Genomic DNA, 21788 nt, shown 5'->3' with positions numbered 1-21788 from the left:
TGTGTTGTTAAACATCTCCGAACATCAGATTGGTGTGTGCTGCAATGCGAACTTGCGAGTAATCTGTAAATGCCGTGAAATATAAAACGTGACCAGTGCACATTCCGAAAGGGGGTTCAAGGGAACGCTTCTTGGCTGGTTGCAGCATACACCACCCAATGCAATTCGCGCTGTCTGCTGCAGCTCGCATCTGCCGCTTAACTGGCCACTGTTCCCGTCCACTGTGCCTCTCTTGCCACCTCCTATTGGGAGTGTGTCTGGCACTCGGCATTTCATTATGGCTCTGATTGGATTACGCTGTTAATGCATCTCGTTGTCCGCTACGGTACGTGAAATCTTTTATCATTTGCGCCGCAGTGGCGCCGTCGTCTTCAAATGTGTCTCCACCAGGCTTCACTTAGGCGCTCTTTAAATTTCATTTAACCTAGTCTTCTTTTCCTTTACCACCAAACTTAACAGTTGGAACTAAAAATAGTTATCAGCACCTTTAATATTGTGAATAATTTATATTCCTACAGCTCGTTATTCAAGTATTTTATTCGGTTTAAATAAATAAATACTCTGATTGTTTCCCAATATTATGTTAGTAAATTTAAATAAAGAAGTCCACGCTTTCCTGAAACTTCCTGAAAATTTCAAAATGTTGATTTGTGCCTGTTAAAGTTGATTGTGTGAGAGCACAATTCCAAAAACTCAATCTGAATGGTACTTTCGTAGCGGATTCCTAATTCTTTCTGTGTACATTGATAGTCGGATATATATTTAAAAGCAAGTAAGAACACATATCTAAGGCACGCCAAAGGTTTCAAACACTTCATCGTAATTCCATTATAAATTGAATGAATATATCTAATGCGCAATTTATAGGATCAGAGATGCTTCCTTCTGCCCCGTTTTCTTTTTCACAACTTCATCGCACGCTAATAACCCATTGGCAATGGTAATTTGGTAATTTTCAATGGAATTACAAAATATTGTGTTGCATTTTCAAATTTTAAATAGACATATAAATTGTATGTGGTTGCTATCACGATTTATTGGAATAATTAAATTTGGCTTAAATGTTACCCATAAATTTCGTTGTGGGAAACGTAATTGCATTTCACCGATGCACAACTCAATTATATTTATCTCTCAATCGATGTAGTCGACTAATTTGTTTAAATTCAGTTTTATTTTCAATTAAATCATTATAGTTTTATTTACTGATCCACTTAAAAGCACATTTATACATTTTAGTTTGCCTTAATTCTAGTAGATTTAAATGCTACACATTTAGAAAAGAAGTAAAGTTCCCTCCTTAAACCCTTTTGCGGCTGCCCTGCCAATTAAAAACCTTTGCATTCGGTTTGAGCACTTAAAACCCTTATACATATATATTTTGCAGTAAAATCGTGGTATTAAATACATTTAAAAGTATTTCACTTAGTATTTGAATATAGCATTAAAAATTAAGCAAAAACACAAAAGGGGGCAGTATTTGGGTTAATGACTGTTTTGGGGGTCATTCGGATAATACTGTTGTTGAGAAAGTGACTATTTGTAATACACACAACTTAAGTAGAAACAATTGCTTCATATTCAAAACACATACCCCTTAATTGTACTTACACGACAAACGACTTACTTTTAAAATGTAATTTTATTTAATTAAAATTGTATATACTTTCTAAAGATCAGTTTGTTCCATCTGGTTCGATCCGCGGCGCATCGTTGTGCAAATTGCTTCCTGCTGCTCACCCAGACAGATGATGAAGTTCTCTCCCTGCCCTGTCAACTTGCCATTGGAGCTACAGGACTTTTGGGCACTTGTCGAGCCCGTTTTCTCCGCTGTCGTTGTCGATGAAGTGGTCGTCGATGAGTTGTTGTTGCCCGCTTGGATGGCCAGGAGTGTCGGCGGTTGCTGTTGTTGTTGTTGTTGATTGGGCGCCAGGAGACGTCTGGAGCCGCCACGGCGGCGACTACCCTGCTTTGTAAAGATACTGGGCTCCAGATGGAGCTGTGCGTTAATGTCCTGTTTGGTCATACAAGTAAATGCTTTGAAGAAGCTCTTGCGAAAATTCTCACTGAGAAAGGCATAGAGTATGGGATTCACCGCAGAATTGGAATAGACCAAAGCGCCTAGCAGCAAAAATATGAGTATCTCCAGGCGCGATAAATCACGCTGCGCCGGATTCGAGTGGATCAGTGCCAGCTGGGACATCCAGTGGGGCAGCCAACAGCTTATATAGACCGTTATGACGGTGAGCACCAGGCGCGTCACCTTGCGATGGGCGCGACGCTTCTCCTTGGACTTGGCCGCATGCTTTGGTCCCACCGAGCGCAGCTTCCTGATGACCAAATAGTAAAAGCTGAGTATGAAGCACAACGGTGTCGCGAAGCCCAGAAAGAAGGTGTACAATATGAATGTGGTGCCCGAGTGCTTCTTGTACGCGTCTGGCCACATAATATTGCACGAATAGTTGACGCCATCCTCCTGCTCCACGGTGCTGGCATATAGCATCACGGGCAGCATCAGCACAGCCGAGGTGCTCCATGCCAGCGCCGATACCAACTTGGCAATGTGAAGAGTGCGATAGCGCGGTGATGATATCGGATGGCAGACGGCTATATAGCGATCTGCGGACATTATCAGCAGAAAGATGGAGGAGGTGAAGGACGTTATCGATGTGCTCACCATATACGCCTTGCACATCAGCTCCCCAAAGCGCCAGCTGCAAATGCGCATCGTGTAGAGTAGAAATGGAATGCCAATCAGAAAACACTCGTCTGCTATGGCCAGATTGAGTATATAGATGTTGGTCACCGTCTGCATCTTGGAGAAGCGCAGCACTACATAGATGACCAGCGTGTTGCCGAACAGACCCACAATGCAAACCAGCCCATACAGCACCACCGTCAACACATCCGCAAATGAATTGCGAGTGGCGATACAATGCTCATAGGTTGGAAGATCTGTGCTGTGAACGGAACTGATGCTGCCAGTGGCCTGTGGCAAGTACTCTCCAGATTGGGTACTATAGATGGTGTCATTGGGATAGTAGTTTGCTGCTGTGCTGCTGCTACTGCTGCTGCTGCCGCTGCTGCTGTTGCTGCTTCCGGTCAATAGCCACTCTGGCTGTGATTCCGTTGGGCTGCCACTGGCCAAATGAAGACCCACAATCAGTAGCCACATGTTGTCCAAGCTAGTTGAACAATTCTACATACATAAATGTTTATATGTATATATATATATATATGGTTTGTATAGTTTGTTTGTGGTTTTAAGCCTTACTGTTGCTTTGTCATCAGCATTGGGTTTGTTATTTAGCCTGGAAAATAAATGTAAATTGCTAGTTAAACATTTTACGTCGAGTCAACAAATTAAATTAGTTTCTGTTTATTTGGTAATGTCAATGATTGGCTTTCTATTATAAACATTTATTTAGACGACTTCTATGGAGTTTCATTTAGTTTTAAACTATTGCAAATTGCAAATTGCCTCTATTGTGGATTGTGTGTGCTTCAAACAAATTTGTTTGCCGTATTTTATTCTTTTTTAACTTTGGCAATTACAACAATTATATTTATATACGGTCAGGTCGATTTATGAAAATATCTGAGACCTCTAGTTTATTTAATTGTTATTATACTCAAATGACTTTTTCGACATTGAATTATGATAATTGGAGTATTTAATTATAAATATTTTATGTTTATTTATTGGAAACATTAGGGAAATGAATACATTAATTTTTGCGTGTGTATTTTTTATAAAAAAATTAATTAAAATTAAATAATTATGAAAAATATAGTTAACCATAAGCAACTGCTTCTTTCACTAATTGGATTATTAATTTAAGCAAAGCTTTTAATTGTTCCTATATAAGTTACTTGTAAGATAAGTAAAAGGAGGCTAACTTAATTTAAAAAACAAATTTCATAAAAACTGATAATAAATATAATCCAATACTGTGCTTTAAATTCTAAATTCTCCTTGTACTTCAATTTCTCAATCCTGTGTCAAAATTGCTTGCTTCGAAAGTGGTTACAAAATTATTGATTTCAGTTGACTAATGTGGTTTTGAGTTCTTTTTCTTTTACTTTTCCAACTTATTTCACAATTACACTTTGTAAACATACAAATTAAACTTTCGATTCTGCTTTGATTTCTTGTCTTCAATTTTAGTGAAATTTTAAGCAAACATTTATAAATCAATCAATAAATGCACAATTAATTCACACAACTTTTGGCAAACAGTAAACTTACTCTCCACAATCGAAGCACAAAAACTTGATTGACGGCCAATAAGAAATGTGTTTATGCAAATGACATAAACATTTCAATTAAAATGAAAGTACGCATAATTTGACAAGTGAAAGCTTTGTAGCTGTTTTACATGTTCTACAAATAAACAAAGTGGCAAAAACAAATTTGCATAAGAATAAAGCACAAGTTATGCAAATATTAGGTAAAATATTCTTCTACCTTCTGTATGCAAAACTCTGTTCCATATTTTGTCTAACGCCGGCTGTGTTGAGAGAAACAATATTTGTGAACGTGTCAATCTTAAATTTGCTTTCATTTATGAAATACATGTAAGCATGTAAGGATATTAATATGTAGGTATATAAGCCGCTTAGTTATGCCACAGCTCGAGTGGCCTTCAATTTGATCGACACTTTGTTTAAATAAACATGTTTTACTCGCAAATTAATTTGCGGCATATTTTACATTGCGTGAATTTTGAAGTTAGCCCGGAGCAAAAGCTATCGAAATCATGTGAACACAAGTGTGGTGTTCAGTTGAAATAAATTAAAATAGCTTACAGTGCTGGCAGCTTAGTGCAAATGGGCTACATAACAAGACAGTTTCAAGTGTTGCATCAACATTCCAAAACAGGAAACGAGTGCTCAATTTTCAAACTGTAGCCATGTCGTATGCAAGAGAAAACACAATATTGCCCTTGGCTCACCAACACTAGCAGAAAGTAAAAACTATAAGTAAGATTCAATTCTTGGATATGTAAGCCGGCGATCGATAAACTTTATTAATTCATGCAGTATAAAACTTAAGGAACTAAATAGCTTTATCTATTCGTGTTAATGGATTTAATTGAAAACAACAAAAATGAAAGCTCATCCGAAAATCGAAAGCGAAATTAATATTGCTTTGATGCAGGTTTAACTGAATTTATTTATTAGAGTGAATAAAGAAATACTTAGCTTAATCTATTTGTTTTCGGAACTGTCGGAACTCATCATATGATATTTATGCAAGCTCATCCGAAAACCTAGATTCTTGTAGTTTGGATCAGTTTCTAAATAGTCAATTTATTAATGTCTGCCTGTTTCATTGAAACTAGGGGCTACGTGAACTATTTCCAACATGTAAGAGTTTATTTTTGTATTTCGTTTTTATTTACCCCCCTTCGATTTGAAATACCTTTAGTTACTATAAATATATATACAAGCATGCTTGGATGCATGGGTGCGTTATATAGAAATGTGTTCCACTAAAACATTTATGCTTGTTAAAGCTTTTAACTGAATCGAATATATTGCTAGACATGTGAGTCTCGTTGTAAACTGCAAATTGCTTCGATATTCGGTTTGTCAAAAGCTCTCTTGCACAGTCGAACACGGCTCGTACGTAATTCTAGGCAATAAATCTGACTGCAATCGACGACAGAGGCAATCAACAAGACACGGATGGACGCACGGACGGATGGGTGGCCGAATGCAGGCACGGACAGACAGACGGACGGGTTGCGGACGGGATTTTGTAAGCGGGTGTAGGATTCGGTTGTGCAATCGATTAACGGCACGTTGATGCCATGTGCGGGAAATTAACATGCAAGCACTCTTGAAGTGTCCTCAAGTTAAGCAATGGCTTTCACAAATAAAACCTTTTGCGCTAAGGAGATTTCAACAGCTTAATGTCGTAATTGTTGATTTACTTACAGCAAGTACTTTTAGGAATTGCAGTGCTGTAAGAATGTGTGTGTGTGCTCCTTAAATACTGATGTAACTGGAGTCGGTTATTTTTAAAACCATGTTTGAATTTTGCATGCCTTAATTATAATTTGCTTGTGTCGTGTGCATTTTGCATGTTTACCCTTTTAAGATATGTATATGAATATGTAAATATATCGATAAAAATTGTAATATAATTTTTAACTATTTATTAAGTGTGTAATTTGCTGGCGCCATTTCAATTTAATTTATGGAATTCTCAACTTAATTTATGCTGAAAAATAAATTTATTGCATTTTTATTTAGAGGATCCGATAGTCAGCTCGTAGTACGCCTTTAACTAAAAACATTTTCAAAAATACAATAAATAATTATTGTGTAATATTAATATGTACGTAATAATGTGTAATATCAAGTAAAAGAAATGTCATAACAGAATCGTGGGGTATTTTTTAACCGAAGCACTCTGTTGACCGCACCACAGAGCATTGTTAAGAGTGTTGTAAATGCTTTGACTGTTGGTCGAATTGTTTTAACGGCTTTAGTTCAACACCTGTCTCTGCGCTTTTATAAAGCTGATATCAGGTGCGATCTGATTTTGCTTTCATTGTGCTATCGTAGCCGTTGCTGTTATCTGTAACCTCAATTGAGGCACAAATTGTGCTGGCTATGGATGGAGAGTGGTTGAGCTTATTTGCAGGGCTGTCCACTGCACTTAGCACAATGTATGCCATTTGGCAGGCAAGTTGAACATGTGCTGCAATGATTGCTGCACTTTTTGATGCCAGCTGATGAGCGGCAGCTTCGAGTGGCCATTTTTGAATGCTGACACATGCAACAGGAAGCTGCCACAAAAGGCAACTCGAACTGCAACTGGAAAGACTGCAACGACTGCAACTCCCAGCATAGCTGTCAACGTCGTTGTTTTCAGCTCCAGTTCCTTGGTCGCATTTTGTGTGCTGAGCTTATTAAAAATTTATGCAGTTTATGGTAGTCATCCCCCCCTGCCCTCCGCTCCGTCTCTGACCAAGATTCGAATGTCGTGCAGCTTGTGGCTGGACATGTCTGCGCTTGCTGCTGCTTTTGCTGCTGGTACTGCTGCTGTTGATGATGATGTGTCGAAAGGCTATAAAGCAGTAGCTTTGCTTGGGGGAATGAACATAGCTGTTATAACTCAAGAACTATCGCATAAGCCAGCAAAGTGCACTCAATACTATTTTCAGTCAACAGAATCCATCAAAAGTTTCTGTCGCACTCGGAATTCAGCACAGCTAGAACTTATACTGAGCTAGTTTAGAGCTTCGCTGAGGAGGGGAGCAAATAACGTGAATAAACTTTATATATCCGAAAGATAGTTGCCATCGTTTTGGGTTTTGTGCTCTCTGAACTGGATTCAAAACAATGTATCAATAAGCATTAATAATAGTTAAATGCTCTTAGCCGCACCTAATTGATTTGATTTATGGATTAGAGCAGCGCATCTCACATTTGGAGAGTGTGCAATTAATTAATTAAAAGTTTGTGTATACAACTTGTTAGTTACAAACTTATCCGACCTTTGGGTTAGGTAAATCGGCAAGAAAGTTGTTGTACAAGTTGTTGCACGCTTGTGGATAATGCTGTAAATTTGCAGAGTACAGTCCGCACAGCAAGTTAAACAGTGTGGCAAATTCTATTGCATACAACAAGGCATAGACAAGAGGAGAGATTGGTGGCAAAGATAGAAGGCAGAGGGCAGACACAGTTGCCTGACAGTCAAAAGCTTGGCAAATGTTTAGCTGCCTTCTGCCTTCTGGTTTCTAGTAGAGATTGGTCGAAATAGAGGGCGGCGAGGCGGCATGTGAGGCGTATAATTTTTGGATAAACAGCAAGTACAAGTACAATCCATAGGCAACACACACACACACACACACATATGTATACATATAAACACACGTGCAGACTGGCAAATATGGATAGTAAATTTGCATGCATACCCTGAACGCTATCGAATCCACACACACAAACAACGCTATTACAACAAAAACACCCGGTTAACATGCTGGGCCTCGTGTGTCAAGTGCACTTGTGGGTTGTGTGGGTTGTGTGGGTTGTGTTTATGAAGTGTGTGGCCTGCCTAGTGTAAAGTGCAACATAAACAAAAGCCGCACACACCCCTGCTCTTCCTAGCCAGCTGTCTCTGTTTGCCAAATGTTAACCGCACTTAATCATTGGTACACCTTCGAGTTGGCTTGTGCATGACAGTTGGCTACTCTGTGGCGTTTTCATAAAAATGAAAAAAAAAACCAACCTGGATTCGCGACAATTATATATACATAGTTTCAAGTGCATCAGTCTTCAAAGGCATGAGAATTCTCTCCAATTTTAATTAATTAACAATTTTTATTGATGTTAATTCAGTTTTTAAAATAATATAACTTATCAAATATGAGTGCTAATTGGAATAAACATGCATATATTATTTAATTTTTAAAATTTGTTATTTGTTTCGAGTTTAGTTACTAATTTATTAAAAAGCGTTAAAAAGTTGAGGATATTTTTTTATTATTTACTTATTTATTGTGGAATGAAAGCAGTCTACATTTTTTAAAAAGGTTACAAAAATAACAATTTTTAATTAAAATTACAATTTTAATGAAAGCTACTAATAAAATGAAACAAAATTTAAAATGAAACATCAAATTAAACTTTAAAATAAAAGATAAGCTATATGATATAAATAATGGGGTTATTGAAATGTGAAATGTTCAAATATTTATTGCAATCAGCCCAAAAACTGTTTATCAACTAATAACTTACCAATAATGGTAAAAATCATTAGGAAGGGAGAGAGATAACGAGTGAGGGAGCAAATAAAGAAGATATACGAAAGGTTTGTTAAAGAACTAAGTTCTATTTGTATTCTATAAATTGAAGTTTAATATTCTCTAATTTGAAAAATTTATTAATTCAGTTAGTTTAACCAGCTGCCTATTAAATTATTAATTACTTCCAACCTGAAGAGGGTATTTTGTAGTCATTTGCATTACAATTTTCTGATATGTTTCCAATCCCTTGTGGTTAGTTTCGAGGCATCCCATTAAACGAGAGTTTGACTTTACTCCACTTATTACGCCTCTGGCTGGGGACCTTGTTGGTTAGTTCCCATCCTGTCCACTTATTTATATATGTATGTATGTATGGCTGTGTGTGTGTCTGTTAGTGTTGACTTTTTCCCATTGTTAACCAACTGCAGCCACCTTGGGTCCCCCTCTAGCAAAGGCAGTAGCTTTTGGCTTTTAGCAGACACATTTGCACCTTTTGTCGGATAACGAAATGAAAAACACAAATTTGGCTGTGGCCACCCTTTGATGTGGTTGCGTTGTTGTTGGTGTTGCTGAGTGCTATTGTGGTTTCAGCTGCAGGCCAAAAAATCCTATATATCCGCCCTTTGTTCATTGGGTTAGACTATGGCACATATTTTTCAGGTGTTTTATGCACTGCTAAGAGTTCCAGGTGATTTGTCACAGAGGTCCATTAAGAGCCTTAAGAACTGCACTGCAGGAAACATTTGGCACCATTTACGACTTTAATAAGATTATAAATCAGTAGAAGTACTGACGTATACTTAGATATCTGCTGAACTCAAGAAAAATACTATGTATTGGCATTGTAAGCGGATTATATGAACAAGTTTTCTAAACTTTTACTAAAATTATTTGCTTGTATGCCATTTTAAGTTCTGCCTAATATAATCTGTATATATCTTAGTTTTTGTGACATAAAGCTGTACATTCAACATTCATAAAGTATGTAGAGAATTTAAAAAATGTATTTCATGGATTTTTTACGATGATTTATCGGGTTTCGTATCGATGCTATAAAGATCATGGCAAAATCAATATTACAAATAACTGATATTTCAACGAAAAGTAGGCGATTGTTTTAAAATAAAATTATAATTTAATTACTGAAATTTGTTTTTTATAATTTACTAAAATTGAATTTCGATAACAATCATATATATTGGATATGTAAGTGTATGTAAAAAATGTTGGGCATAACAGAATCCGGCTATAAATATTTAATTAATTTCAATTCCCTAAAAATATTTCATATGTAATTGTGAGGAGGGCTTTTAGTTTTCCACAAATTCAGAAGTTCCATGCAAGTCAATTACCAGCAGAAACAAATTACAAAAACATTAGGTTAAAGTTCGAATTCCCCGTCATAGTTTAAGCGAAAACATTCCCCGCAGTGCTATTTATGGTGTGTGCACTGTGTGTGTATGTGTGTGTGTGTGTGTGTGTGTGTGTGTATATGAGAATGTGTGTGCTTATTAACAGTCGGACCCCCACGTGATGCAATTTGCATAAATTAGCAGGAATATATTGTCACGCCCACGACCTAATAGCCGCCCCATCTGCTGGTTATGTTTATTGTTCGCTTTCTGTTTGACGCTTATTTAGAGAAGCTCACGCTTCGATAATTCCTATTGAAAATTCCAACACAATTTCGGCAACTATTCGTAATAATTGGACCAAGCGCATTTATTCCATATGCTAAACTGGCTTAAAATCCATCCAGTGGTCAGCATGGCACGCGGTTGTGGGCGTGCATATTTTGGAATTGTTGCCACAATATAAATGCTTTTGTCATTCGCCTTTCTTTTTATATTTTCTATTCGTTTGACAATTGCGCCGTTTTGGCCATGTTTAAATTTCATGTTGTTGTAATACTGGCATTTGTTATTTTTGACAAACCGTTGGCTTGTGTTGTTTATGGCTATGCGAAATTGGTTGTCAATCCAACGAAGCATTTATTTTCAGATGAAGGCTATTTATTTTATAATCGTTTTCTTGTTTCGCATTGTATTAAATTTGCACAACATGAATATTATATCTTAATTTGTATGACTTCATATTTCTTTCATGTACTTTCTTCCACCTAGTACTATTTGCTTTGTGTAATATGTGTATTAGACTCACCAAGGTTGGAAGATAGGCTGCTGTTAATCTCCTTCAAAGATAAGACAAATAATTGTATGACCATTTTCAAGCTAATTCAAATTTAAAGATAATTTTGTTCAATAAAAATTGTGTGTTACCATATACTGCCAACATTTTCAAACTTTCATAGATATCATCATATTTTTTCACTGCTGCTTAATTAATCTTTAAATTTATGTACCCTTGCACTAGAATCTAAAAATGTGCTCCACTTCATTAAGTATTATAAGTGTTCTCTTAAACTGGCCAGATCTCTGTCTTCCTTTCCTTTGGTCCATTTACTGGCTAATCAAAGGGCCATCTTCCACTTCCGTTTCAATGGAACTTGCTCTTTGCTTATTCAATCAATTGCCATATACGTACAAATAATATTTCAAGTAAAATTATCGGAACGAAATAAACAGCTCAAATGCTTGGCTCTTTTTATGTTGTCCGGCGAACACGGGTTTTTCTCTCCAGTCAATCAGTCGGTAAGTCACTCAGTTTATCAGTTTTCTTTACACACAGTACAGTATTGATATTTGTATTTATATTACAAAAATAAATAAATTTAACATCGAAATCAATTCAAGTGCTGTTCAAAGCAATTTGTCTGGTTCCAGAGTTGAAAGTCGTTTGCCGCTTGACAAGAAATGCAATTAGCAACATGAATGGCCAATTAATTATTATTGCAGCATATTCAAAGCCCTTCTGGTTTTTTACCGATGTTGTTGTTGTTCTTTTTCATTGGCACTTGCTTTTTATTCACTTAGCCAACCATCACATTTATTTATTCATTCAGTTATGGTAGTCGACCAAACATACAGGTATACCTAACAGACTCTTGGCTACTGGGGATATATTAATTTTGTATATAGAAATAGGAAACTAGATAGTTATGTGAACAAATAAGGAGACCTTGAATATATGATGCCCTATTTAAAAACGAAAGTTAATGAAATTGTTTGATTTAATATGTGTAAAGTGGATACCTCCTTTACTACATTCTGGCTACATTCTTCTTTCAATTTGTTCAAGGGTACAGTTTGTTGTATGTAAACAGAGAATAAACTAAATTGATAAATATTTTTTAAATACAGGCATAACGGCAACACACCGAAGCTTTGAGTATTAATAACCTTAATCAACTTGTGTATTTAACATTTATTTTAGTTTAATCGATTTCATTAAAGTTTTCCCTCATACAGATTACAAGCCATGGATTCCAAAAGTGCACGTAAACTGCACACAATAGCATTTTAATTGGAATCAAAACTAATTATAAATATTATCGACAATACGAAACACATATTTAAAATTGTTATTATTGTAACTATACTTTCTGGTTGACTTTTATTAATTACGTTGCCTTTTTTTTATATTTCTTTTATCCAAATTGTGTAATATTTTGTCAGTATTTTTTGTTGCTGCATTGTTTTTTGCCACATTGTCCATCAAAGTATTTTATATGTTTGCAACCATGACCAACCAATTGCAAATGATTTTTATTATATTCATGAGTTAATTTAAGTAGAAGCAATGAAAACATGATGTACATTGCCAATTTCCCTTGATTGCCTTACCCCGTCTGTTGGCATAAATGTGGTGCATTGAGATAACCCACAGGGGACCTCTGACGCCTGAACCTATCTATCGATGATGTGTATAATGTATTGACGCTCAATTAACACTAAATCATGCCGTTAATTAATTGATATTTTTGCCATGATGGCACAAACAGCAGTGCTCCATAAATGGTATCATATCAGCTGCACATCAATGTCACACTCTTTTTTCTCTAGCTGCTAAAAATCCAATCAATAATGCCTAAGTTGGGGGAGCTGGTGGCGAGTGGCTTGTCACCTCAATCATTCATTTCGTCATTGGGTCGCTAATTAAATTGCGAAATTGAATCGGAAGCGAAGCGAAATTGCGATCACATGACTCCCAGGGACGGACAGAGTCCGTCCTTAGTAGTTCAGATGAAAACTAATCGGCGTGTACAGAGAGAGAGAGAGAGAGAGAGAGAGAGAGAGAGATATATATATATATATAGAAAGAGAGAGAGAGAGAGAGTGCTGTGGAATGACTGACATTGCTAATGGGGTATTTTATTTGATCATGGCTCAGATTTGATTGATTAGCTAATTGAAATTCTATTTAATCACTGAACTTAATACAAATTATGCCATTTAACTAAGCAAATTAGGGTAGCAGTGATAAAAATATATGGTTTTATTTAGTTATTTATGCATATTGAAATTGCTTTATTCCCATGACGGCACTGAGTCACCCGACTATGCGCAATTCATTATCTTGCAACCCTTTGTTGTTTATGGTAATAACTTTTTAGATACTTTTTTTCATTGTTGGTAGTAATACTGTTGCCGTTGTTTCTGTTTTGTTGTCATTAACGTCAGTCTGGCGTTGTTTAATTTGAACATTAATCATGGCAACAGCCAGGGAGTTTTCTCGCAACTGGATACAGTGGCATTGTTCAGCGTTGGGTGCTGTTGCAAATGGCTGACGACAACTTGATAAAAAAGTTGTGGCATATTTGAGCAAAAGAAACTTATGTAAGCAACCAAGCAGGGGACCACAATATGTGCATTTCCATGATTTAGGGAGTTTTCAGAAAAATTCTTTTAAAAAACTTGCTGTTATTACCAACATGAGCTCTTGATCTAATGCAACTGATTTTTAATTTATATTAAAGCAAGCGTTTTAACTCCAGAAAATGTTAATTTTTCATGATAATGTCTTTGTTCACGTGAATTTAAATTGAGTTCAGCCATTTACGTCTATCGATCCGTCTATCCGTCCGTCCGTTAGTATGAAACGGAGGATACATTATTAAAATCTCTTACATTATTGAATATCTACAGGATTTGCAGTATGCCTTTACATTCCGAACATTCATCACTCGTAAAGTATGTTCGACCTGAGTAATTCAGGTTTTTTGCAATAATTTTTAATTTTGTTTTGTTTTAATTTATTATAATTTAACGCTGAAAACAAAATGGAAATGGAATCCTTTTTTAATTTTTAAATATGTTTCTTATTTATTTTCAGAAAACTGCTGCAAATCTGTTTTATAGTTTTATTATTTATTTCGAAAAGACAAAGTAAAATAAGATGCTTTTAGCGGCATAGTGCAGTTAGGCTATAAGAGACTATAAGAGGTAAAGACCCGTTACTCAAAAATACATAAAATGAAAACCACAAAAGAAGAAATATAGCATACGATTTCAGTAGGAGCATACCTCAGCATCTATTGATGAATTTCATAAAGATCAGTTAACAAAGTTGTTAAATAAATAAATCAACTATTTATATTTAATTATCAATCATTTTCTGTGTAAAACATACAACACAAATATGAATAGACTTCAATAGCTACGGGGAACGAGTGGTAATATGATATAATTTGGATAAGGTCGAGTTTCGTCGATTAGAGCGCTTTAGATTATTTAATGTAGGATGCATGCAGGATATTTCCTATAACTTTCGCCTTTTGCCACATCCTAGCCAATGAAACGACATTATGGTGTCTCGAAACTACTGTCTACCAGTTTTCTGCTTTTGTTAGCTTTTGAAAGCCACCTCTTTTATATATATATTTTTTGGTTTCTTTGCCTATCTTAGCATGGTCATGGCAACAACTCACTTTGCGACTTTGTTGCTATTCTTTCGCCCAGTTTTCTTAGCAGGCCACATCTGTGTGGACTTTCGTGAGCACTTTGTTTCCACTTTAACACCTAGTTGCTTCCACTCAGCACGTTTCACTGGCAATCCCTTTCCTCTTTCTCCTTGAGTGACACAGCCTTTAGGTACCCATTCTGCAAACATTGGGTCCGGACGGGTTGGTGGTCCTCATTACTTGTCAATCGTCAGTCATCATGCGGTGGCGTCTCTCATTAGTTTGGTCTCGTCAAGTGGGCCAAGAAAGTTCTCGGCTGCAGCCCATTATACATAGCTAGATGTGGAGCCTAGTCTGAATCCACTCTAAATGCTTGCAGATTTCATTTCCACTTGTATTGACTGCATTTCCATTGCCATTTGCGACTCGAAACTAATTGCAATAGCTCGACATGCTTATCTGAGCTCATTGCCTTATATTGAACGCAGTTCAAGTACATCGTTGCTTGCCCCGTGCCACACTCAAATACCTCACACACTCCCTGCAACGTTTAAAGGTCTCCCCGTAATTAATTGCAAAAGTTTTTGCTCTGGGGAAAATTTTAAAAAGTCTGATGCAGCTTTGGCTGTCTCATTAAATGTTGGTGGTTGCAGCCATAAGACAAGTGATGACTTTCGAAGCACACATTTGTCAGTCATCATGAATATTTGTACCTGTGTATAATATGAGTACCTGATGCAATTATTTTAAATTATGATTTATCTTTCCACATCTCCATCCAGATAAATATATTTAAAATTGTACAGAATGAAAGCATTAAAAGAGCATAATAAAACAAAAGCGAAAACTTGTCAATGCTTCTGATATTAAAATGTCTTTGGGACACAAGCAAAAGCGTTGCCTAATGAAAGTTGACTTATAATTTTCCATATTTTAGTAAATAAATTCAGGTTTTTATTAGAATATTTTAAGCTTATATCAAAAAACAAAAAAATCAATTTTTATCAGAGTGTCAAACCGAAACCGATTGAAATTCAGAATCGGAATCAGAATTCAATATTTTCTTGAGTAACCCAAGTGGATATAATTTCGATTTTATTTAATTAATAGTCATCACTCCACCTAAAAAACCAAGTCACCTAACCGAATATCGTAAAAAAGTTGAAAAAATACTGGAATCCCATTGGAATTCTTTATATTTTTCGTACAAGAATCGGAATTGGAACTTAAAATTGTTTCGCATTAACATCTTAATTTTTACTAAAGAACATTACAGTTTTGCCCACTGTTTTTTGTTTGCAGTGTGCATAAGACATCCTTTCGTTCATTTGACTAGAACGGAAACTCTTTCACTTTGTTTTTGTCGTTGACTATTTGCCTGCTGCCGATTCAAGGATGGGAAGGAAGGTTAAGGCACACTTTGGTGTCATCAAATTAAACGTCTTTACTATGCACTCTGTGTGACAGGTCAAAATCTTGGAAGCGCTCAGTTGCCCCTTAATTTTATAATACTCTGATACCGGAGGTAGCAAGAGTGTGAATATTAAGGCAGGCCCGTCCAAGAGGGAGTTGAAAATTGGATAAAAACCTCGATACAAATTCAATTTTTACAATCAGGCATAAAGCTAGAGTCAACATGAAAGTCTTTATCTCCCACAGTTTTAAAAACAGAGTCTATAAAGTTTTCATACTGAGTAAAGCGAAAAGTGAAAGTACAAAATCGCAACACAAACAAAGAAGTGATTCTATGATCTATTTTCTATTGGCGTGTAGAGTATCTTCAAGTCCTTTATTCACGGCTAAAACATTTTTACATTTTATCACATCATTGGCGCTGATATGTTTATGTCTGTTGTTTTCTTGTGTCGCCTCCCAAGTCCCAAGTTCCAAGTCCAGCATGTTCTGGCTCAAAGAGCACTGTCAAATGGCAGCCAGTCAGCCGTGCTGCTAGGAAACCATTTCCCTGAAATGTCGTTCAACGTTGGTGTCGATTGCTGTATGGATTGATGGTGGGGTTGGGGGTGGTGTTGGAGGTGCCTTGCCTTGCCTTGCTACTCCTTGCTCAAACGTTCAGAGAAATCTGTCTGACAAATTACATGCGTAGCAGCTGCTGAATGCTTTCGTCCTTTTTGCTGCTGCTGCTGCTGCTCCACACTTGACTCCACCAACAACCATCAACGGAATGCGCGTCACTCAGTCCGTCCATCCGTCCATTCGTCTGTCTGTCAGTCAGTCTGTCTATCAGAAAAGAGTGCAATGACCTTCTAGCTGGGGACGTTTCGGGGGGATTTCGTTTTTGTAAATGAGGCAACTTTTTACAAGTGCTGCTGTTGCTGGGCCCTGCTTCACTGGAATCCGGTCCCCTTTTCTACTCGATAAACAAGCAAATATTAGCTTGACTATTGACCCAGTTTCCTTCCTGGCAATATATGCCCAGCTATTAGTTGGGCATTCGGGTTCTGATTTAAATAATCCTACACAAGTTATTCAAAATCGACAGGAGTCATTTTCGCCGTTGTATTCTTGTCACATGCAGTTGCCAGCAATAACCCTGTTTTCGTCTCGCATTCAACAGATATAAATTGCCCGGCGTACAAATTGTAGCTTATCTGATAAATTCCAATGCACAGGACGTTTTTATCGTAGGAAGAGTTATTCCCCACTTAAACTGGCTTCGAGACAGCGACATACAATACGCTCTCTGGGAAGATACAAATGTATCTTGTGCTTACCATTGTTATGCGTTGCCAATTGCCGCCTTGGCACAAGGCCCATCTCCGTTCTGGTTGTGGATTTCTGTTTCGTACAATTCCCAAATGGCACGCACAATTTTATTTTGTTTTATTTCAACTTTTTTTTTTTGGTTCGTGGTTTTTTTGTTTTTTGAGGTTCTCAAAACATTTGGCAAACGATGCTGCGATTTCTCGAATTTCACGAATTTCTCTGTTATTTTTCACTGTCTGAATTATTTGTGCTGCTGCCGCCCGTAGAATTATTTGTTTATTTTCGCAGCGTTTTGCTAATTTGCATTAGCATTGCCAGCGTCGCTGTCGCCGTCGCCGTCGCCGTCGCCGTTTCTGAATGTTTGATTTAAGTGCTGTTGCTTTGGGGCCGCTTTTCGCCTTTCGGCTTTTGCCTTTTCGCCTGCGTTCGTGTCGCTGGGATGACAATGCCAACTGCACGTTTCAGCTTTGTTTTGCATACTGTTGGTCGCAGTTGCCGGCGAATGTTGTTGTGGTGCATGTGACGCCTCCGAACTGCACGACGCACGATGCCGCATCGTGTCTGCTCGGCAAATTGGCCAGATGTATGCTCGTGTGTGGTTCTGCTGCTCGTTATTTGCCTCGTTCTCCACATTTGCAGCTGCACCCCCCAAAATCGCTAGCATTGCAGTTTCACTGAGAGAAATAGTCAAGTATTTTGTTTGAGTAATGTACATGATTTAAGAAATTCAAAAATAACATTTGCGATTTACATTGTGTTTCTTAATTCTCTTGTTTTTTATACGGTTCTTAATGCAATTAGCAAATAAGAGTAAAAGCTCAATATTAAAATGGTTATTGGGATTTATCGGAATAGTTTTCGAAACTTCTGAGCATCTCCGTCGTATAGCTGCTTAATTACGTAGTTTCTTATTTGTTAATTAATATTATTTTTAATTTATTACATTTAGTATATTTTATAATTATTAATATTAATATTTTTAATACATTTATATAGAAAATAATAATATGATTAATAATACAAGTGAGAGCACCAGCGACTACACCTTCAACTCAAGTTTCTGGTTAAATATAATTTTTTTTCCTCAAATATTGAGTTAATAACAACAAGTTAAAATTACGAGCAACAATTGCAAGCATTCAGCAACTCCCTTTAAATATTTAAAATTACAGTACTTGTTATCGCCCTCTTTTTTCTCACTCTGTGAACAATTAATAACGCATAGCTTTTATACTCTCTTTGTTCCTGTCATTTGCCTGGCTTGTAGCTCTCTTATACTCGCTATATACATATTTACGCCCATAAGTGCTATTGCCGGCAAACTTTCACTTTCGCTGGCACTTGTGCTGTTAACGTTTACAGTGTACTGTTAACTGATATCAATTCTGTTAGGTTTGTTGTTTGCAGGTGTGAAACATTTCTATTCTAATTAAAGATTTAAGGCAGTTGGACTTTGACATTGCAAATATTAACAAAGAATAAATTTCCAGAATTTCTAAAAGTTTTCTAAATGCCTTTTAACGAATTTCTCTCAATAGCAAAATTTCTAAAACTTAACTATAAACTGGAAATTTCGAAGAATTTCCTTTTAAAGTTGTTAAAGGCAAGGTAGAACTATGCTCTCGCATATAACCAGTTACGTAATATGCTTTTTTACTTTTGGTGTCAGAAAATTAATATAACATTTTAGCTCGTGGCTCGTTTGGCCAAGTTGTTGGAAATTTCAATCATTTCCATGTGCAACAAAGGACCTTTTTTTGTCAGCTATTCGTATAAAAGTTTTTGGCATGGACAGCAGGAAATAAAATCACGAGGAGCAGAGAAACCCAGAGCTTCAAAACAACACCCAACAAGAAAGTGCCAAAATAAGGCACTGTTCTGTGAGCTACGCCTTAGCTCGCCCTTTAGGCAAAACTTTTAATCCTTCTGATTGAACTTCTGCCTGCTCATGCTCAAGCATTTTAGAATAGTACTAGTACCACGCAGCAGCAAAAGAAAATAGTGAAAATTTGCAACTCATATTTTTTATATTTTCCTATTTTCTTTTGCTGCTGCGTAATACTAGTACTATTCTAAACTGCTTGAACGCTGACACTAAAAGTGGTGAAAAAGCATTGGGAACTGGCTTTTTAGTAGAGCTGTTTATTGTGTTTTCAAAATGCTTTCAAAAGGAATACGGACAAGGACACGGACACGACCCAAAACCCGGACCCGGATCCAAACTCCGCATAGTCTTTTTGGCCAAGCTCCAATTGAATGCAGAAACTTTAATTAAATAACAGCCACAACTGATTTGTTGGTCAACTGTTTTAAATTGTTGGTAACGGGAATTAAATTGAAAATGTTTCCATTTGCACTTCAATAATTTGCTTAATGTCTTTTATTGAATTTGATGTCGGAGCTCATGAAATAATATTTGACTCTTGATGATTTGTCAGTTTTGCAAAACTAATTATCCCACTTTACAACTCTATATCCATTTATCCATTCAAACAGAATTTTATAGTAAAATTATAAGTTTAAATCTGCTTAAAGTTTGCCTTTAAGCATAAAGTGCTGAATTATTCAAATTGCTGCCGTAATTGAATCGGCGACCATAAACTGGGCAAACTGAATATTGATTAGCTGGTAAAGTTTTAGAAATGCTGAAAACTTTTCGTGTGGGTCTTAAAGTACGTCTGGGAATGCAGACGTGATGGATGCCCCAGACGTATGTGGGGCAGTTTTTCAGTTGTTAGTCTAATGCTCTCTCACTGGGGAATGTCTCGTGTCATCAAATGCTCTTGGCAAGTCTTGTGATAAATTCGCTTTCTACTAAATATTAAATATTTATTCTTGCTGCAGATAAATACCAGTAAATTAATTGATAAAATTAATTTAAAATGCGCATATCAGCAGTCCTGCATAAAATAATAATGATGTGGAAGTGCGAGGTGTTGAAAATTGAATTTTAGTGAACAGTTTATTAATACTGCATTGTGTGGCAAACAACAAAAATATGACAATATGCTTAATAGGTACCGAACATTCAACAAATAGAATACTCACTGTAGTTGGTGTATTTAAATTGTGTTTTATTGAAAATTCTCCATCTGCTGCCCTCTTTAAAAAGATTCGTTCTGCCCATTGAACATTGAAAATGAAATGCGCATAAATTTCGCTCAAAAATACATAAATGTACAGCAAATATAAATTATCAGAGAAAATAATTGCACGTTATGCGTTAATTAATAGTTGGCCCCCACTTTTTGGGGCCTGACACGAAAAGTGCATGTAACATATATGTATTTTTAGTAGGTGTTTGGTGTATTTCTAGACCCAAATGGCGACAGCTCGTAATTGAATTATGAATTTATAAATTGTGCTAAATAGTAATTAGCATAATCATTAATTAGGCATGATAATGTTTAAATGCCATGGAGCGACAATATAATTGAGTATAGCACTTATTTAACTGGATTTGCAATTGCTAAAATGAATTAAGTGCATTAAAATCAGCCGCACGGCATTGCAAGTGTTTTTGCTCGTTAAACTGTCGGCTTGTCAATCATATGGGTGACGTTCTCTCGTTGTCACCCCTTGTGGCAGATAGATGCATTCCCAGCTGCAGCTGCAACTGCATCTGCAGATGTAGAGATGAGTATGTGTCCGAGTCGTAGATGGATGTGTGTGCTGGCTGTCAAAAAATGATTGACATGCACAAGTGAATGCTTCTGTTCTTCTGCACTGCAAGCTGCCAAATGAATGTTGACCGAAATGCGACAAATGTTGGATGGAATGGCGGGTGAAGGGGTTTTGACCATAAACACCGCCCACCCGGGCTGAACTGATTTGCATTCACCGGCCACATGCATCTCACTTTTGGGGGCGGTTCAATGCACTGCCTCTAGTCAATGTTCTGATGTTCTGATATTCTGTGTTCTGTGGTCTGGTGACCCGATGCTGTCCTAGCATTTTTGCAGATATTTTATTTAAGTGCCTGTGGATATGAGTAAATATTCATTTCTTGTTTGCCCAAAAGTCTGGCAATTGTCGTGGCATTTGCGTCAGTCCGTCGCTCGTTGGCCACACCATATAAATTCATTCATCCAGCGCCATATTCGCTGGCTGAGTCATACCACATAAATCACCAAAAACTCACTTGTCAATATTTGTTTTATTTCGCATTGCTGTTTCTTGAGGGCAAACAGAGCGTGAATGACAGTGGACTTTTAGGTTCTTGATAAGTAGCATGAACAAGGGCCTTACAAATAATATGAAGTATGAGTCTAAATATATGCCACTTAATTGTGGCATACAACACAATATCGAAGCGCAATTTACAAACCAGCATTGGTCACCATTTTAAGTTCACAAACATGCAGTGCTTATACATTCTAATCGTCATAGACTGCGTTGAGATCAGTCAAGTAAATTGTAAAATCTTAGATTATACAAGAGGTAAGTGCATTAACAAAGCTCTGACATATTTCTGCTCTGTATTCTTTTTAATCAGAACAAGA

The 21788-nt window shown here is 36.7% G+C and overlaps 1 protein-coding gene across 1 annotated transcript; it reads right to left on the bottom strand.

The window, feature by feature from the left end:
- Nucleotides 1-1430: 1430 nt before the first annotated feature.
- LOC6557924 (somatostatin receptor type 5) lies at nucleotides 1431-17742 on the bottom strand. Its single transcript, XM_001985485.2, has 3 exons — nucleotides 17295-17742; nucleotides 3275-3311; nucleotides 1431-3199 (listed from the first exon to the last, which is right to left on the bottom strand). The coding sequence occupies exon 3, from the start codon at nucleotides 3173-3175 to the stop codon at nucleotides 1670-1672; it is 1506 nt and encodes a 501-aa protein (XP_001985521.1). The 5' UTR covers nucleotides 3176-3199; nucleotides 3275-3311; nucleotides 17295-17742; the 3' UTR covers nucleotides 1431-1669.
- Nucleotides 17743-21788: the final 4046 nt, after the last annotated feature.

This window comes from Drosophila grimshawi, unplaced genomic scaffold (assembly GCF_018153295.1).
Source record: "Drosophila grimshawi isolate 15287-2541.00 unplaced genomic scaffold, ASM1815329v1 contig_44, whole genome shotgun sequence".
Lineage (NCBI taxonomy): Eukaryota > Metazoa > Arthropoda > Insecta > Diptera > Drosophilidae > Drosophila > Drosophila grimshawi.
The sequence above is the reverse complement of the archived record's forward strand: the minus strand, read 5'-3'. Positions and strand labels throughout refer to the sequence as shown.